Raw genomic sequence first — 17,393 nt, forward strand, 5'->3', positions numbered from 1 at the left:
CAGGACCGGGTCCAGGCCGCGTAACCAGCCTGCCCCACAGCTGGTCCCCCCACTGCTCCCCCAGCCTCATGCAGGCTCTCCCTTCCCTGCGGCCATCCCCCTGCACCCTTCAAGACCCAGGCCCAGGGCCGTCACTTCCTCCCGGCGGTCACACCCCTCGTCACGTCACTGGTGAGGACGGGGTCTGTCGGCACCGACACTTGAGCTCCAGGTAAAGGAGCCTGGCCGCCCCCTCCATGTCTGTGCTACCCCCATGGCTGAGCCGGGGCTGACACTGGAGCCGGCAGCCCTTGGCCTCCAATCTCAGGCACCGGGGGCACCGGGCCCCTCGGCCGGCATCCCTCAAGGATGCCCGGGCTGACACAACCATGTGTCCAGGGCTTGCGCTGTCCCCGATGGCGGCTGGGGACGGGCAGGTTGGTGCAATCTTGCTTTTCAACTTTCGGCTCAACAGTAAGGACGCATCCGCTAACAGAGGGTCTCGGGCTGCACTGTGCAGGGGACGTCTTCTCCCCTGGGGGGACCCTGCCCAGCTCAAGCTGAGGCCCTAGCTCTGACAGAGGGCGAGAGGAGCTCAGTGAGGCCAGGACATCTCCTCCAGGGATGGCTGTGCTCTGGGCCCATGCCACCCGCCCACCTCCCAGGGTCCCCAGGCGGGGCTCCTACCTGACACGGCAGCGGAGGGGCTGCTGGGCTCCCCGTAGCCCGCCTGGTTCACGGCCACCACCCGGAACTCGTAGGTCACTCCTTGCCTGAGCTGGTCCAGGCTGACGGTGTAGGCCGTGGCGCCCCGCGGAATGTCCTTGGCAAACATGTCCCACAGGCCTTCGTCTGCGGGGCAGCAAGAACAGAGTTCAGGGTGCCCGTCTCCCGCACGGAGGCCCAGCGGGTGGACGCTGCCCGCCTTGCCCTCAGCCCCCTGCTCCCTCCCCAGGCTGGGGCCTTGCTCTCCTGAACGGACGCCGCCGAGGCTGCCAGATGGGTGGAAGCATCTTCCCTACGTCCTCCTGGCCTCTGGCTCTACCGTCTCCTCTTGGTGCAGGGCGCTGGCTTTTTCTGGGACGTCCTGCTGTCCCTGCCCACTGCGTGTCCCTAAGCCCCAAGTTCCCTCTATCCCGACTCACTGAGGACACGCGCCCCTGCCCCGAAGGGCCCAGAGGCCCCCACGCACACCAGCCTCCACTGAGTTCTCAGCCCCACTGCCTTATTACTGGAAATGACAGTCCAGCGGGTGGGTCAAAGAGAAGATGCTGAACCACAGCCTCGTGCACCAGCCAGCTCCCAGGTCTGGGGTGACGCTGTGACGCTGTCTACACTGTCTGGGTGGTCCCTGTGGTGCGCCTGGTGCGGCTTTCGATAATCGATAGCGGGTCATGTTCTCTCACGGGGCAATGGCACCGAGGGGCAGCTGGCACGGAGAGGCAGGCAGGGGCTCTGGGCCAACCCCACAGGGGCCTCGGCCCCTCACCTGGGGACCTGGCTTCATCTCCTGAGCCAAACCCCTGAAGCGCCTTCCTTGAGTTCGAGCATCCTTTGGAGGGGCTTCAGCGCCAAACCTGCCCTAAGACCAGTTGTTTTTAGTCTCTTTCCGGGAGCTACTAGACACAAGTATAGATTTTAAAAGATGTACTGGATTCTGACTCTTTGCAGTCCATGGGGTCGCAGAGTCAGACACGACTGAGCGACTGAACGACAACTGAATTTTGAACTTAAACGCCCACGTTCACAGAGCATTATTCACAGGAGCCGAGAGGTGATGAAAGCAACCTGTGCCCATCGACGGAGGGATGGATAAATAAGATGGTCCATCCAGCCACACGGAGAAGTGCGATCCAGCCTCAGAAAGGGAGACATTCTCGCGCCTGCTGACACAGCATGGATGAAGCTCGAGGGTGTGACACCGCGTCACACACACACAGACGCTGGACGGGTCCAGTCTAGGAGGTTCCCCGAGCGAATCCACGGGGACAGAAGGGAGAGGGGTGGGTGCCAGGGGCTGAGATGTGACTTAATGAGGACAGAGCCTCAGTCCGGGAAGATGAACAAGCTAGGGACGATGGTGCACAGCCGCGTGGACATACTTAATGCCGCTGAGCCGCACACGCACAGAAGGCTAAGGCGGCAAACATACATCACGCGTTTTACCAAATAAAAATAGAAACTGAATTTCTTTAAACCCTGACATACAGGAAAACATTAACAAAACTGAAACTGAAGCCAGAAAATCAGACGCAGAGAGAAAGGAAGCAGCTAGACAGCCTTGGCGCGAAGCTGCCTCACCACGCGTGAGCTGTGTGACCTTAGGGAGAGGGTTTAACCTCTCTGTGCCTCACCGGAGAACGCGGGCAACATCTACGTCACAGGCGTGCCTCGGGCACTGAACGGGTCAGCACTGATGAAGTGCTCGGTAAGCAGTACATCCACCGAGTGTTTGCGAAATCCAGTCTCTATGGAGCTCGTTGGGTAAAAAGTGGGCTCCGGGCCCACACTGTTCATTTGAAACACTGATCCTCCGTGAATTATAAATTCTGTTATAGGAGCAGGTGGGTGATCTTTTACAAAGAGCAGGCGATCTGGAGAGGAACAGCGCATTTGAACGTGCATGCTTCACAGGGAGGATGCCTCTCTGGGAAGCAGCCTCATCACACGCCTCGGAACAGCAGCGGCTCGAGGATCAGCCCACGGTCAACAGCAGATCCCCTGTGTGTGAGTCTGTGTTTGCACAGGGCTTACAGTGTGCACCAGTTAAACACTGTAGTCACGGGTTAACAAAGGAATGGATGCGGGCGAGACTTGAAAGGCACAGACCTCGGTACAGAGGGGGAGCGCGATGACTATTTATTTCTAAATGCTCACCAAGACACCCATTACCATTAACAACGTCCAAATGGCAAGTCATCGCTTAAGCTTCCTCTTCCTTCTGAGACCATTAGGGTTCGCACATTCGATTGTTCTCTGTGGTCGATTTCTGGTGTGAAGGCTGCGCTTGCCCTGCAGGCCCTGCTCCCTCGCCTGGAGGCCTCACCTGGAGGCCCTGCTCCCGCTCCACACCCTCCCCCCACCAGCTCCATCCACAATCCCTTCAGAGCTCTGCTCAGGCCCCGTTCCAGCCAACAGGGAGCCAGGTGAGACTTCTGTTCTCAACGAGCTCCTGATAAATCTACAGGTGGGGGTGGAGGAAAACCAACAAGGTCATCTCACCCTTTCAGATTCACCTCCTGGAGGCCAGCCCTGACCCACTCCTGCACTCTAGGAAGAGACGGCAGCATCCGCCTCTGGGCCTCCAGGACACTTCTCTACGTTTACCTGTCTGTCTGTACCGATGGGCTCGCGAATATTTCAAGAGTTCAACAGGTATCAGTTGACATGATTCACTCCCCCTTTCTTACCTCTCCCTTCTTACTTCATTCCTTCTTTTCTCCTCTTCCTCCTTCTCTCCATCCATCTTTCCTTTCTTCCACCCATTCACTCTTCCATCTACCCATCCATCTGTTTATCTTTCCGTCCACCCATCCATCCACCCATCTCTGTACCCCCATAGCTTTTCACAGGGCCTGGCACAAGCAGGTTTTCAATAAAATAACCACCTCTATTTATTTAGTGCTTACTATGAGCAAGTCACTGTTCCAAGGGCTTTAAACATTGAAAGAATCGTGTGGTGTTTTCCCTCTTAGAAGATAGTTTTATGCTGTCAAAGAGACTAAAGGAAAAACACAGACCCTAATACACTGGATAGTGCCTAAACCCACTGTAATTAAGGGACTAACAAGACCGTGAAAGGTACTCCCAGACTGTCCTCAGCAGCTCGAGCACTCCTGCAGTGGGTTCTCTGAGTGTCTTTGGCACTAAAGTTTCTGTAATACTTTCCTGCTACTTGAAGAAAAAAAAAATGATTTCCCCTTCTTCTCCCGTCACCCAGAGGCCACATTTTATTTTAAATGCTCTGTCATAGCTCCAGGAATTATGTGTATTTTTCATAAAAACGTTTAAAAAACATTGAACAGAATCTCAACACAAAATGATTTACTTTACATGGAAAAATGCTGGGAGGCGGGGAGTCATACCAAGAGAATTTCCTTCTGAATTAATAGAAAAAAGTTTGTATTTTTGTTCTGCTTAATTCTGCCTTTCCAAAACCAGCATACTCAGCATTTGCAGCTCCACTTGTAACCCTCTGGGCTGTTTATCCACACTGATGTTCATGCCGTGATCGCTGCCGGCAGAAACCCCTGGCGGCCGCTGGAACGTCCACTCTGTCTCTCCACTGCCAACTGTTTCCCTCATCTGTACTGGTCATTAAATATCTCAATAGATCAATGACGGAGAAAAGTATGTCTACAAATTAGGGGGGGAAATAACATTACAGAACTATTAAGCATGATGAGATTTGTGCAACTGATTTTCCACGCACCAGGATAATCCCTGGGCTTGAATGTCCATCTCGATCAACACTTGAGGGGCGTGCGGGCCCTTGTGTGTTTCTGGGGATGTGCTTGGCCCGCTCTCAGACCCTAGATGAGGCTACCCTGCCATGTGCCCCAGAGACCCCCACCAGCTTCCCGTCCTGACCCTCGTGGGGAGCTCGGATCGGCCTGAGGGAAACAGTGGCCGTGTTTCCCAAAGCCACATCCCTGGGTGGCTGACGCCTCAGGCCTGAGGACCTGACCTTTGACCTCCCTGGTGGTGATGCTGACCTTCAGGCCAGGGCCACGTGACACCTGTGTTGGGGTATTTGCGGTGTCTGCTGGGCCTAGCCCCCCTTCGGGGACCCCGGCACCTTCCTGGACTCCTGTTACTGAGACACTGCTGGGAAAACACCAGAGCGAGTAAGAAGGTGGGGCAGCTGCTGAGAAATGAATGCTGCAGAATGTTGCAGGATAAACCACTCTGGTCACACGCCTCCATGTGCGCTGACTCGGGAGGAGAGCTGTCCACCCACACAGTGTGGCCCTGCCGGCCGGAAGCTCCTGGGCTTCTGTCAGAAGCTCTGGGCCGCCCTATGGCAGTGTTTGTTTCCTAAAACAGGAAGATGGCTAATTCTGAATGGCCGCAAGGAAAGCAGGCACCCTCTGTCCACATAGGCTGCCGCCCCGACCAGCTTGTTTCCAGGGAACAGAACAAGGCGACTCTTTGCTTTCGGGGCCAGCACCTCCCTCCTCGCCTGGCGGCGGCAGGAGACCCATGTCTCGGGGACGACATCCTCAGCACCAGGAACCAGGAAGACCTCCCTCCTGACCAGAGCCCCGCCCAGCACAGGCACATCCCGGGCTCTGCGCTCCGTCGGTCCCCCAACACCCAGAAGCGCAGGCAGACACCAATACAAAAGTCTGATTTCCTGGACAGTTACACGGTCTCCAAACTGAATGAAACTCATTCACGGCCCTAGATTTCTGGTGCCGCTAACTCACACGATGAACCGGGACGCCGGCTTGCAGTTCTGAGCCTGAAGCTGTTGACTTCTTGTTTAGTTGCTAAGTCGTGTCTGACTCTCTTGCGACGCCATAGACTATAGCCCACCAGCCGCCACCATCCAGGGGGTTTCCCAGGCAAGAATACTGGAGTGGGTTGCCATTTCCTTCTCCAAGGGATCCTCAACGCAGGTCAGGTCTCCTGCACTGGCACATGGATTTTTCACTACTGAGCCACCGGGGAAGCCTGTTTATTTCTTGAATGCTGCCATTTCTCTTTGTATAAATGGTCTGGGTCGGAAATTTAACTGACATGGTGGGGATTAAATTTGAGGCTAAATACATCTGATTAAAAAAATTGTATTTTATCTGGTCCTTGTTTAAGGCAGGACACACGAGATGAATGTTGAAATGCAAAGGATGGCCTGTGATGGGGGGCCCTGCCCTGGAATAAACATCCGCAGAGGCTGACTGGCTGTCACGGGGGGCTGTGAGGGAGACAGGCGTGAGCACAGGCTAGTGGCACAGTGGGAACTGTAGCCACAGCATGCCTGCTGAGGGTGCTGACTCAGCAACTTCCATGGATTTTTTTTTTTTTTTTAAACCTTTAGCAAAACACTGATGTTTTCCTTTGTTCAGCTGAAAAGTCCTGCAGTCAAAGACTGCAGTGGACAGAATGACTGGGGAGGGGTCTGGGAGGCTCCCAGGAGGACTGAAATATTTTGGGGAGGACCACCCCCCCGACACCCAGGGACCAAGGACCATAATCCGTCTCATCTGCGCCCATCTCCGGGCTAAATACATTATTTGTGAAAAAAGCAACACAATGTCTGCCTTGCATTCGGTACATCCTAAATATGTATATTTCACGGCTGCTTTGGAGAGGAAAATATATTTATAGCTCCTTCAGTGCCATTCCCGCCTATTGTGTAAATATGTAAATGAGGCTTCTTGATCTACACAGTAAAACGCCTCGGAATAATCTGTGTAAATAAATCAGCTGCATATGCCCACTGCACAGTTCCCATTGCCTTCCCCAGAGCTTAGCAACACCGACTTGGAGGAAACCTTCTCAAAACCCCAGAAGTGAACCTCCGGCAGGACTGTCCGGCGGGGTCTGGGGCCGAGTCCATGCTCGCTGACCGCCCTTCTCCAGGACTGGGAGGGAGTCTGTGTTCTAGCCCCGTGCGAATTTCCTTAGTAGCTGTTCAGTTTGGGGTGTTCATGTCAGAGCATCAACAGAATTCGGTTCAGTTCAGTTCAGTGCTCAGTCATGTCCGACTCTTTCCGACCCCATGGACTGTGGCATGCCAGGCTTCCCTGTCCATCACCAATTCCTGGAGCTTGCTCAAACTCATGTCCATCGAGTCGGTGATACCATACAACCATCTCATCCTCTGTTGTCCCCTTCGCTTCCTGCCTTCAACCTTTCCCAGCCTCAGGGTCTTTTCCAATGAGTTGGTTCTTCACATCAGGTGGTCAAAGTATTAGAACTTCAGCTTCAGCATCATTCCTTCCAAAGAATATTCAGGACTGATTTCCTTTAGGATGGACTGGTTGGATCTCCTTGCACTCCAAGGGACTCTCAAGAGTCTTCTCTAACACCACAGTTCAAAAGCATCAATTCTTCAGTGCTCAGCTTTCTTTATGGTCCAACTCTCACATCCATACGTGACTACTGGAAAAACCATAGCCTTGACTAGGTGGACTTTGTCAGCAAAGTAACGTCTCTGCTTCTTAATATGCTGTCTAGGTTGGTCATAGCTTTTCTTCCAAGGAGCAAGTGTCTTTTAATTACATGGCTGCAATCACCATCTGCAGTGATTCTGGAGCCCAAGAAAATAAACTCTGTCCCTGTTTCCATTGTTTCCCGATCTATTTGCCATGAAGTGATGAGACCGGATGCCATGATCTTCGTTTTCTGAATGTTGAGTTTTAAGCCAACTTTTTCACTCTCCTCTTTCACTTTCATCAGTAGACTCTTTAGTTCTTCTTTGATTTCTGCCATAAGGGTGGTGTCATCTGCATATCTGAGGTTATTGATATTTCTCCTGGCAATCTTGATTCCAGCTTGTGCTTCTTCCAGTCCAGCATTTCTCATGATGTACTCTGCATATAAGTTAAATAAGCAGGGTGATAATATACAGCCTTGATGTACTCCTTTCCCGACTTGGAACCAGTCGGTTGTTCCACGTCCAGTTCTAACTGTTGCTTCCTGACCTGCATACAGATTTCTCAGGAGGCAGGTCAGGTGGTCTGGTATTCCCATCTCTTTCAGAATTTTCCACAGTTTGTTGTGACCCACACAGTCAAAGGCTCTGGCATAGTCAATAAAGCAGAAGTAGATGTTTTTCTGGAACTCTCTCACTTTTTCAATGATCCGACAGATGTTGGCAATTTGATCTCTGGTTCCTCTGCCTTTTCTAAACCAGCTTGAACATCTGGAAGTTCTCAGTTCACGTACTGTTGAAGCCCGGCTTGGAGAATTTTGAGCATTACTTTGCTAGCGTGTGAAATGAAGTGCAATTGTGCAGTAGTTTGAGCATTCTTTGGCATTGCCTTTCTTTGGGATGGGAATGAAAACTGACCTTTTCCAGTCCTGTGGCCACTGCTGAGTTTTCCAAATTTGCTGGCATATTGAGTGCAGCACTTTCACAGCATCATCTTTTAGGATTTGAAATAACTCAACTGGAATTCCATCACCTCCACTATCTTTATTTGTAGTGATGATTCCTAAGGCCACTTGACTTCACACTCCAGGATGTCTGACTCTAGGTGAGTGATCACACCATCGTGATTATCTGGGTCATGAAGATCTTTTTTGTATAGTTCTTCTGTGTATTCTTGCCACCTCTTCTTAATACCTTCTGCTTCTGTTAGGTCCATACCATTTCTGTCCTTTATTGAGCCCATCTTCGCATGAAATGTTCCCTTGGTATCTCTAATTTTTTTTAAAGAGCTCTCTAGTTTTTCCCATTCTATTGTTTTCCTCTATTTCTTTGCATTGACCACTGAGGAAGGCTTTCTTATCTCTCTTTGCTATTCTTTGGAACTCTGCATTCAGATGGGTATATCTTTCCTTTTCTCCTTTGCCTTTCACTTCTCTTCTCAGCTATTTGTAAGGCCTCCTCAGACAATCATTTTGTCTTTTTGCATTTCTTTTTCTTGGGGATGGTCTTGATCACTGCCCAATCATCAGCAAAATTGGCTGTGGTTAAAATGCAGATACACAGGGCTGCACGGCCACCTGCCCGGGTTGTCCAGGCCTGCTGGCCGCCCTCCTCAGACCAGCCAAGTGGGTGAGCTCCATGCCTTTCAAGGCAAGATGGAAATGAGACAAGTGGGTGGACGGTAGGCAGCCTGGGGCCCCTGGGGCCTCCCCAAAATGGGCTCAGTCTTCCCAGACCCTGGGCAGCCTCTGAGAAAAAACTCCCTGTCCCAGGGACCCACACACCACAACCAAGCTCCCTTCAGACTCCACTGCCCTACAGAGGGCTCGGGGGGCCGCAGCAAGAGGGTGCCGCATTTACTCTCTGTGCAATGAGGCCTGTAACAGATGACAGCTGAGCTCCAAAGCTCACAGTACTGGCAAGAGTTTAAACATTGACAATCTGTAACCGCGTTTCATCTGACTCCAAGCAGCTGCGGGCCTCTATCCTGGAGAGCAGGGGGCATCCTTCTCGACTTTCAGAGGCTGGACGGTGAGCTGGTCAGCCTGCCCTGGTCCAGTCAGCTGCTGGAGGAGGGACAGATTTTCCATGGACAGGGCGGGGGTTGGTTTCAGGATGGTTCACGCGCGTTGCGTTTGTGTGGTTTCAGGATGGTTCACGCGCGTTGCGTTTGTGTGGTTTCAGGATGGTTCACGCGCGTTGCGTTTGTTGCACACTTTGTTTCTGTTGTGATTATACCGGCTCCACCTCAGACCAGCAGGCATCAGATCACGGAGGCTGAGGACCTGGGGGCCCCTGCTCGAGACCACGGCTTCCTTATCTTTTCTCGGTGCCGTGGAGCCTCTGACAGCTGGCTGACTTTGAAGGCCCCCGTCTCAGAGTGGTTTCAGATGTGTGAAATACAACGGAAAAGGAAACGAGTCACACTGGTGATGCTAAGTGCCTGGCGGTACCCGGAGATGCACAGCCATGTCCGTCTCCAGGCTGCGAGGAGGGTCTGGGTACGTGGGTCTTCTCGGTGCCCTGGGTGAGCCATGCGGTCTTTGGAAGATGTGGTAGAGAAACGTGGATTTCCGTGACACCCTCACACCAGGGAACTCAGAAGTCTTGGCTTCCTCACGAACGCCTTGGATAAGGAGGTAGAGCAGGGTCTGCGGACGACGTAATTCCACCGTAAGGATGAGTGTGAAGGATCCGGGGGAGTCTCTCCATGGCTGGCACGTGACACGCATGCGGCCGTTGACTCCTGCTGCCGGCAGCCTCACAGCTACTGCAGTGACTTAGGTGGCTTCTCACCTCTTGTCGTGGACTGAATTGCATCCCCTTGTCATTCACACCCTCGAGGCCTGATCCTCAGGCTCTCAGAACGTGATCTTATTTGGAAATAGGGTCTCTGCAATTAATTAAGATGCAGTCATGAAGGTGGGCCTCTGTTCCATATGACTGGGGCCCTTCTAAGAAGGGGAAATTAGGGACTTCTGTGGTGATCCAGTGGCTAAGAATCCACCTGCCAGTGCAGGGGACACGGGTTCAACTCCTGCTCTGAGAAGATCCCACCTGCCACGGAGCAACTAAGCCCGTGGGCCACAACTACTGAAGCCCACCTGCCTAGAGCCCGCGCTCCGCAGCCAGAGAAGCCGCCGCGATGAAGCCCGCCTGCTGAGAGCGCGTGCTCCGCAGCCAGAGAAGCCGGCGCGATGAAGCCCGCCTGCTGAGAGCGCGTGCTCCGCAGCGAGAGAGGCCGCCGCGATGAAGCCCGCCTGCCGAGAGCGCGGGCTCCGCAGCGAGAGAGGCCGCCGCGCCGAGAGGTCGCGCACCGTGACTAGAGAGTGGGCCCCACTCTCTGCGGCTGGAGAAAGTTCACAAACAGCAAAGAAGACCCAGCACGTCCAAAACAGTAAATGAAGAAGAGAAATAAAAAGAGGACATTTGGACGCAGGCGGGAACACAGGGAGGAGGCCAGGTGACGAGGAAGGTCGGGGCCTGGGTGATGCTTCTGCTACAAGCCAAGGCACCGCAGAGGCTGTGGGCAACGCACCAGGAGCTGGGGGAGGCGCTGGACCGAACCCCCCACCCCCGGCTCGGCCGGCCTCGGGAACCAGCCCTGCTGACCACCTTGATCTGAGGCTTCCCGCCTCCGGAACTGGCAGCCGGCACGTCTCTGTTATTTAAGCCGCCTGTGCTCGGTGCTTGGTTACAGCAGCGAAGGAAGCTACCGTGTGTTTATCAGTGAAGGAAGTGCTACTTTCAGTTAGAGGTTAGTGAAGATAAAAACATATTTTTTCCCATCTAAATGGTTGGAGCTCCAGAATTCTATCCATGAACACTGCAGGGGCCTGGGGAGCAAGCAGGGTAACCCCTGGATTTGAGGGGCAAACAGCTTGCTTCCTTTGGGTCAGCATGGCCTCCACAGCCTTGTTTGGGCCCAGACCCCAGGGGCCTTTTAGCCACGGTGCTGGCTGAGCCCGGCCTGCCACAGATTTGGGGCCCTCTGCTTCCGGCACAGGACAAACACCCTGCTTATCAGAAACTGGCCAGGTCCCAGGCTGGGGGCTGAGCATGGGTGTGGGGGCCAAAGAATCATTCACGTTTCATAGAAACCGTCTTGGTTTATGGACCAGGTTTCTCCTCAGAAGTTTGTAGAAGGCACTTCTCATTAGGAACCTCTCAGAACCAGTTTGCTGGGGAGGAGGGGTGCCTGTGTCACTGTGGGGTCTGCAGCTTCAGGGCCCCTTCCTCCTGGTCTAATAGCTGCTTTAGACCGTAGTCTGAAACACGCCCAGAGCTGGACCCCATCTAGCAGGAGGGACCTGGCGATTTGCGTTCTGAGTGTGGCGCTGGCCTACCAGGCACGCTCACCCTCAGAGGTTCATGCTGAGCTGTGCAGCCAACTGAACGTGCAGTGCTCCTGTGTGGGCGACACCCCCACCCCCGGCCGTAACACCAGACTTAACCCATCAGAAGTTCATTTTCCAATAAGTCCTTCCTAAAAGCTGAAGCTCCAACATTTGTCCACCTGATGCAAAGAGCCAACTCATTGGAAAAGACCCTGATGCTGGGAAAGATTGAAGGCAGGAGAAGAAGGGAGTGACAGAGGATAAGATGGTTGGATGGCATCACTGACTCAATGGACATGAGTTTAGGGAAACTCCAAGAGTTAGTGATGGACAGGGAGGCCTGGTATGCTGCAGTCCATGGGGTCGCAAAGAGTTAGACATGACTAAGCGACTGAGTGACAACAACAAAAGGTATTAACTGAACAGAAGGAAGGGGAGAGCCCGCTCAGGGCGGACGGGGTCGGGTGGATCTCAGCCTTGCTCTCAGCAGGTGACGTGGGTTCCTGGCAGGAAGGCTCACAGTGAGGGGTGAGCAGAACGCGGTCCACCAAGACCCTCAGCCTGTCTCTGAGCCACTCGCGGGTGTCACTGGTGAGCCGAGAGCGTGTGTGAGGGGCCCTAAGTCCTCAGCATGTGTATCTGAGTGATGGTTACCCTCCCCTAAACCCGGCTCACGTGGCCACCTTGTCGTGGGGCTGATGCCCGTGAGGTTATGAGCACAGTCATGGTTATGAAAACAGAGGGTGAGGGAGTGAGAGGGAGGCTCTCATTTCAGCATCACTCCCTCGGTCCCCTTGTCATCAGGGAGATACTGCCAGGCGGGCCTGCGGCTTGGACACGTCCCCCCTTGTACAGACGCACGGACACGGTTTTGGGGTGGTGCCCACCCTACCTGAGGGTCTGGCCTCGATGACGTAGCCCGTGGTGGGCGTCCTGCCGGCCTGGCCCTCTGTCCAATGCAGGGTCAGCTCAGAGGTGGATTTGGTGACCGAGACGTCTCGAGGGGAGCCCGGGGACCCTGTGGACAGAGCAGAGCAGGGGGCTTTGGGGACGCCTCGCCCGCAGGGGCTCTCCAGGCAGGGCCACCACGCTCAGTCTCAGGTTCCTCCTCTAGAAAGTGGGGGTGGGGTGGGGGCCGATGCAGGCCTCACAGGGTCCCTCAGAGGATCAAGAGAGGTGAGGCTTGGGGGTGCCCCCTGGGTCCGCTGCCCCGGCCTCGCCTCCATAAGCACCTCTGTAAACAGAGGCCAAGGTCGTTTGTGAAGTGGAAACCTTGGCTCAACGTCACGTGTGAAAACTTCAAAATTTTCTTGTGTATCTTGAATTGAATGCACTTACTTTGTCTTAATAATTTTCCCAGAAAAGAAATACAAACTTGACATGCCTAGGAATTTGCTCATCTACACTGAATGTGCTCACGTTCAGACACTTGCGTTAATATGCGCTTTTGAAGACAGGGTCAAGAGATTCCCCTGGGGGCCCGGCGGTTAGAACTCTGCGCTTCCACTGCAGGGGGCCCTAGGCTGATCCTTGGTCAAGGATCTAAGGTCTCACAAAGGACATGGGGTGCAGCTAAAAGTTAAAAAAAAAAAGACAACGGGACCAAAAGAGGCCTGAGCTGAAGCCAGCTCTGAGCGGCCACAGCGGCTCGCTGGAATGCACACAAACCCGGAAGAGGACGAACGGGGCTGGTACTCACCCTCGGCCGGCCCGGCCGTGACGTTGGCCTGCAGCTCGGGCCCGTAGGCGATGGTCCGCGCCTGCACACGGAAGAAGTAGGTGACTCCCTTGGTGAGGTCCCGCACCTTCAGCCAGCGCGGCCAGTTCCCCTTCACATCCACGGTCACCACTTTGCTGACCCCTAGAGCCGCAGGAACGGGGAGAGGGGTGGATTCAGAGGGGTCCTGAGCCCCGCCTGCCTGCCCGGCTCTGATAACAACGGCGGAGGCCCCTCGGTCTGCTAAGGAGGTATTTCTTACAATTAGGAGGCGTTTAAGTGGTGATAATGGCCAATTTTCAGCACAGATAAGTGCAATTAGAGTCTAAGCTTGATAAGCGGGTGCTGACAAGGGAAGAAGCACCCTGAGAACATGTGGGAGGAGGCGGTCAGGCTTGCTGGTCAGGTCAGGGGCAGAGACCTCTGGCGACCAGCACCACCCGGAGGGCAGGGCTCTGGGGTCTGGAGGGCCCCTTCCCACAAAGTCCTGAGTCACGTCAGAGGCGACCTCGGGCTTCCCGACTCAGTCCTGGAGGAGACTGTTGGAGAGGAAGACTCAGGAAGACTTCTGGGGGTTAAAGGTGCACCCCTTCCTCCGCCCAGTGGGGACCACCCTGTGGTGTGAAGGCCTCGGCCACGCACGACAAGCACAGCTTCGCCCGGGACTTGACGCGAGGATGGAGCACCTGTCACCACACACAGCAGTGCCTCAACCCAGAGACCGGGACGGCCCGGGACCCTCTCCCTCAGGCATGGGGATGGAGCGCGCGTGATGCTGGCTGCACGGTGTTTAATTAGAAAACAGAGCTTCAATATTTTGGGAGGAAGATACATCCTGAAAAATACATAAATGCAGCCTTTTCCAGAAGGGAAAATAGAGTTCTCTATGACGTTTGAAAACGAAGCGTTTGAACAAAAAAGCTACAGAGCTCTAGACTGCGGGACTTCTCAGAGCCTCCCACCCGCCGATGGCTGTTGGGCACCTCTGTGTGGGGCGTCAGGCTGCGGTGGGTCGGTCAGCAGAGGGCGTGTGGACACGCTGCGCGTGGTGCCTGCTGTCCAGGGTCCAGAGTCTGCCCCACTGCGTCCCCCACACAGAGGACTGCCGGGCTTCCCGAGACCGTGGGCCGCCTGTCTGTGCTCGCTGTGAATGGCCAGTGTTCTCTGCACCTTGAGTGCAGAGAACTCAAGGGCGGCCTTGACCTCAGAAGAGCCCAAAAAAGCGTGTCCTTGTGCAAAACGGGTCCACCTTCCAAATCGCCAGAGCAAATCCCTGCAGTCCTGCAGGTCCCAGGGTCTCTCCTCGTGGCTTACTGCGTTCACATCATGCCTTTTATCAAACACTTGACCAGCTAAGTCATTCTCTTCCCAATTATTTCAGAGCGATTCTGGGGGCTTTTGCCTGGTCGGAGCTTTTCACTGGAGAAGCAGGGCTGTTTCTGCCCAGCAAAGCTGCCCCTCAGGCCCATCGCTCCGGACGGGGCTCCCGGGGGGCACAGCACGCACACATGGAGAGCGTCCTCAGCTGATGCTGGGGGTCCTGTGGGATGTATAGTTTTTGGCAGAGCAGCATCCCTGCCCCCTTTTTTTGTTGTTAGAAAAGAAATACCTTCTCCTTAGAGTAGAACCAACCCCGGGCACAGATTTTGTGAACTCTGTTCCCCCAACCCCTGTCCCATCCCAACCCCCTATTCCATCCCAACCAAGGCAGAATCTTGTTCGTTTAGTCCATTTTAAAACTGTGCCCTGCGCTATAAAGCCTCATGGTGCAATTCCCTAAAATACTTCCATTTAAAACATTTTGTTGTTGATGTTCAGTAGCTCAGCCATGTCTGACTCTTTGCGAACCCATGGACTGCAGCACGCCAGGCCTCCTGGTCCTTCACCGTCTCCTGGAGCTTGCTCAAACTCATGTGCATTGAGTCAGTGATGCCATCCAATCATCTCATCCTCTTTCGCCCCCTTCTCCTGTCTTCAATCTTTCCCCCATTTAAAAGACATTTTTAGAAAACATAAAAACAGCTCTTCCATGGAATCAGATTCCCAAGATCAGGGCCTGGCGCTCCGAGGGCTGCTCTGCTGGGCTCCGGGGTCCACAGCACTGGGTCCACGCTGGGCCCCCCGCTCCCTGGGCTGAAGGCAGCCCACCAGGTCTGGGCCCGGGGCGGGGCACGCAGGGTCAGCCGGGGCGAGGGCGCTGCTTCACAATTTCTGTTTACTGTCTTCACTGCAAGCGTGCGTGTGTGCGTGTGTAACGCACATATCACATCCTTGGTGGTCTTCACGGGGAGCCAGCTGCCACAGAGAGCTGACACAGAATGAAGACACTCGAGGGTCCCCTGTGTTTGCAGCCATGTCTCCGGGAGACACCGGGCCCTCTGAGACACGTGAACGCATCGAAATTGTCCAGAGCCCCCGTCACCACTTCCATGGTTCCCTGTGGGAATCCCGGATCCCACAGTGAAGGGGGCCAGGCTTTCCCAGGAGACCCCCACTCAAGAGGCCCGCATGCCCATCAGACTGGCCGGCCGCCTTAAGCAGGGGGGATACATAATCCAGGAACTGGGGGGCCCTGGTGAGGGACAGGCCGAGGTGTGGGGACTCGTGTGCAAACACTTCCTAAGCCTCCGCCTGCCCGAGGTGGCTGCTGTTCTGGCGTCAGCCAGCGCTGGCCAGTGCGAGGCCCCCAGCTGAGCCCAGAGTAAGGGCTTCCCGTGCGAGGCCCCACACCCGTCACCAGCAGCCCTGCCCCGCCCTGGGCATGGCCTCCCTGCAGCCCTGCCTGGCAGACCCCACCTTCCTGGGCCGCGGGCCGTGGAGGCTGGAAGGGCTCGGGCCCAGCGTGTGACTGAAGAATCAGGGGTTTGGGGAGCGGCCGTGGTCCAGGCAGGCTCCGGGTGGGATCCTGAGAAGCGGGCCTGGGTTGGTGGTGAGCAGGGCGCGTCTGGAAGGTCATAGGTCACCAGGGTGGCACTCAGGCAGCGGGCCTTGAGCTCTGCCCCTAGGGATGGGGTGTGTGCTGGTTGCCGGGGTGGCTGGGGCAGGTGTGAGGCCTAAGGTCAGCCTCGCTCCTGCAGAAGCTGGGCCAGAGCTGTTGGGGGGCGGGTGGGCCCGGCTCAGGGCAGCTCTGGGGGTAGAGGCGGCCTCAGGGCTCCTCGGGCCGGGCTGGGCACTGCCAGTCACTGGTGCTGTCACGGTCAAGGGCAGCAGCCCCAGCCCTGGACAGGGCACTGGACAGACGAGTGGGAGTCAGGGTCTGGGACGTGCTGGTCAGGAACCTGGGCTCCAAACAGGAGCCGGGTCAGTGGCTGTGTGACAGAGCGCCAAGTCCCCGCCCCCACTCACATGGGCGAGCAAAACGCTGGTGTCCGGTAATTCTCGGCCCTTCCTGGCCGCTGGACGAGCAAGATCCTGGCCCGTCTCCTCCAGGGCCTCTGGGGCTGTGACCGCAACTCTGGCCAAGCCCAGGCCACCTGTCCCCAGACTGAGCGGGGCTGAGTCGATGTGGCCCTGGCCTCTTGGCCGTTGGACAGCCTGTGTCCACACGCCGCCTCTCCTGCTATTTACCAAAGTTCATGAATTTTCTGAGACGCGTGCCCCTCACGCGTCCATGTCTGATCTGGGATGCAGCTTGGGACAGTCGCTGCACACGAGGCCTGGGCCAGAGTGCATCGGAGGCCCTTTTTCCTCCTCAGCACTTAATAAAGTTACCATGCATCTCAGAGCCCACGGCAGTTGAGATGCGATGAAATAAAATCTAGGGCTTAACTTTTCTTCTTCATATCAACTCCCTGTTTTAGTTGAATGTGCTTATTTTTATAAAGGAAACATTTATCGCGGCGCTTTAAGTGGAAAGCCAGGATCGTTAGACGTGTGGGTGGTATCTTTCCCTCCTAGACATTAAACAATCCGTAACTTTTACAGTCTGCCTGCGTCTATGACCAGGGGCTCCCCGCCCTCCTCTGCACCACGGTCCTGGGCACACAGAGGGGCACAGAGAAAGGCCCACTCAGCCCTCAGTGTGTGCTCTGGGCCCTGGGGCTCAGCTTCAGTCTCCTGTCGGGGAACAGCCCACGGTGTGCACCCCCTAAAAAAACCTTCGCTGAGTAAACGTTAGAATGAAGGGTGGCCGGAGGAGCAGCTGGGGGCAGCCTCTGGGCCCAGTGCCCCCTCTGGCCACATTGCCCACATGGTTCCAGCTTGGAGTGCCTGGGTGGGACGGACCCTGGGGCCTCAGGAGTGGCAGGGGGGGACGGCCCCC

At 55.3% G+C, this 17,393-nt stretch overlaps 1 protein-coding gene across 1 annotated transcript in view; it reads right to left on the bottom strand.

Annotated features, from left to right (window-relative positions):
* The window catches only part of SDK1 (sidekick cell adhesion molecule 1), a 478,174-nt gene that overhangs the window by 5,595 nt on the left and 455,186 nt on the right, over positions 1-17,393 (bottom strand). Inside the window, exons 44-46 of the mRNA XM_010845804.1 lie at positions 13,115-13,276; positions 12,308-12,433; positions 667-831 (exon numbers count right to left, since the gene is read on the bottom strand). Coding sequence (XP_010844106.1) covers positions 667-831; positions 12,308-12,433; positions 13,115-13,276 — 453 coding nt within the window. The remainder of the gene's footprint in view (positions 1-666; positions 832-12,307; positions 12,434-13,114; positions 13,277-17,393) is intronic.

This window comes from Bison bison, unplaced genomic scaffold (assembly GCF_000754665.1).
Source record: "Bison bison bison isolate TAMUID 2011002044 unplaced genomic scaffold, Bison_UMD1.0 scf7180017864223, whole genome shotgun sequence".
Classification (NCBI taxonomy): domain Eukaryota; kingdom Metazoa; phylum Chordata; class Mammalia; order Artiodactyla; family Bovidae; genus Bison; species Bison bison.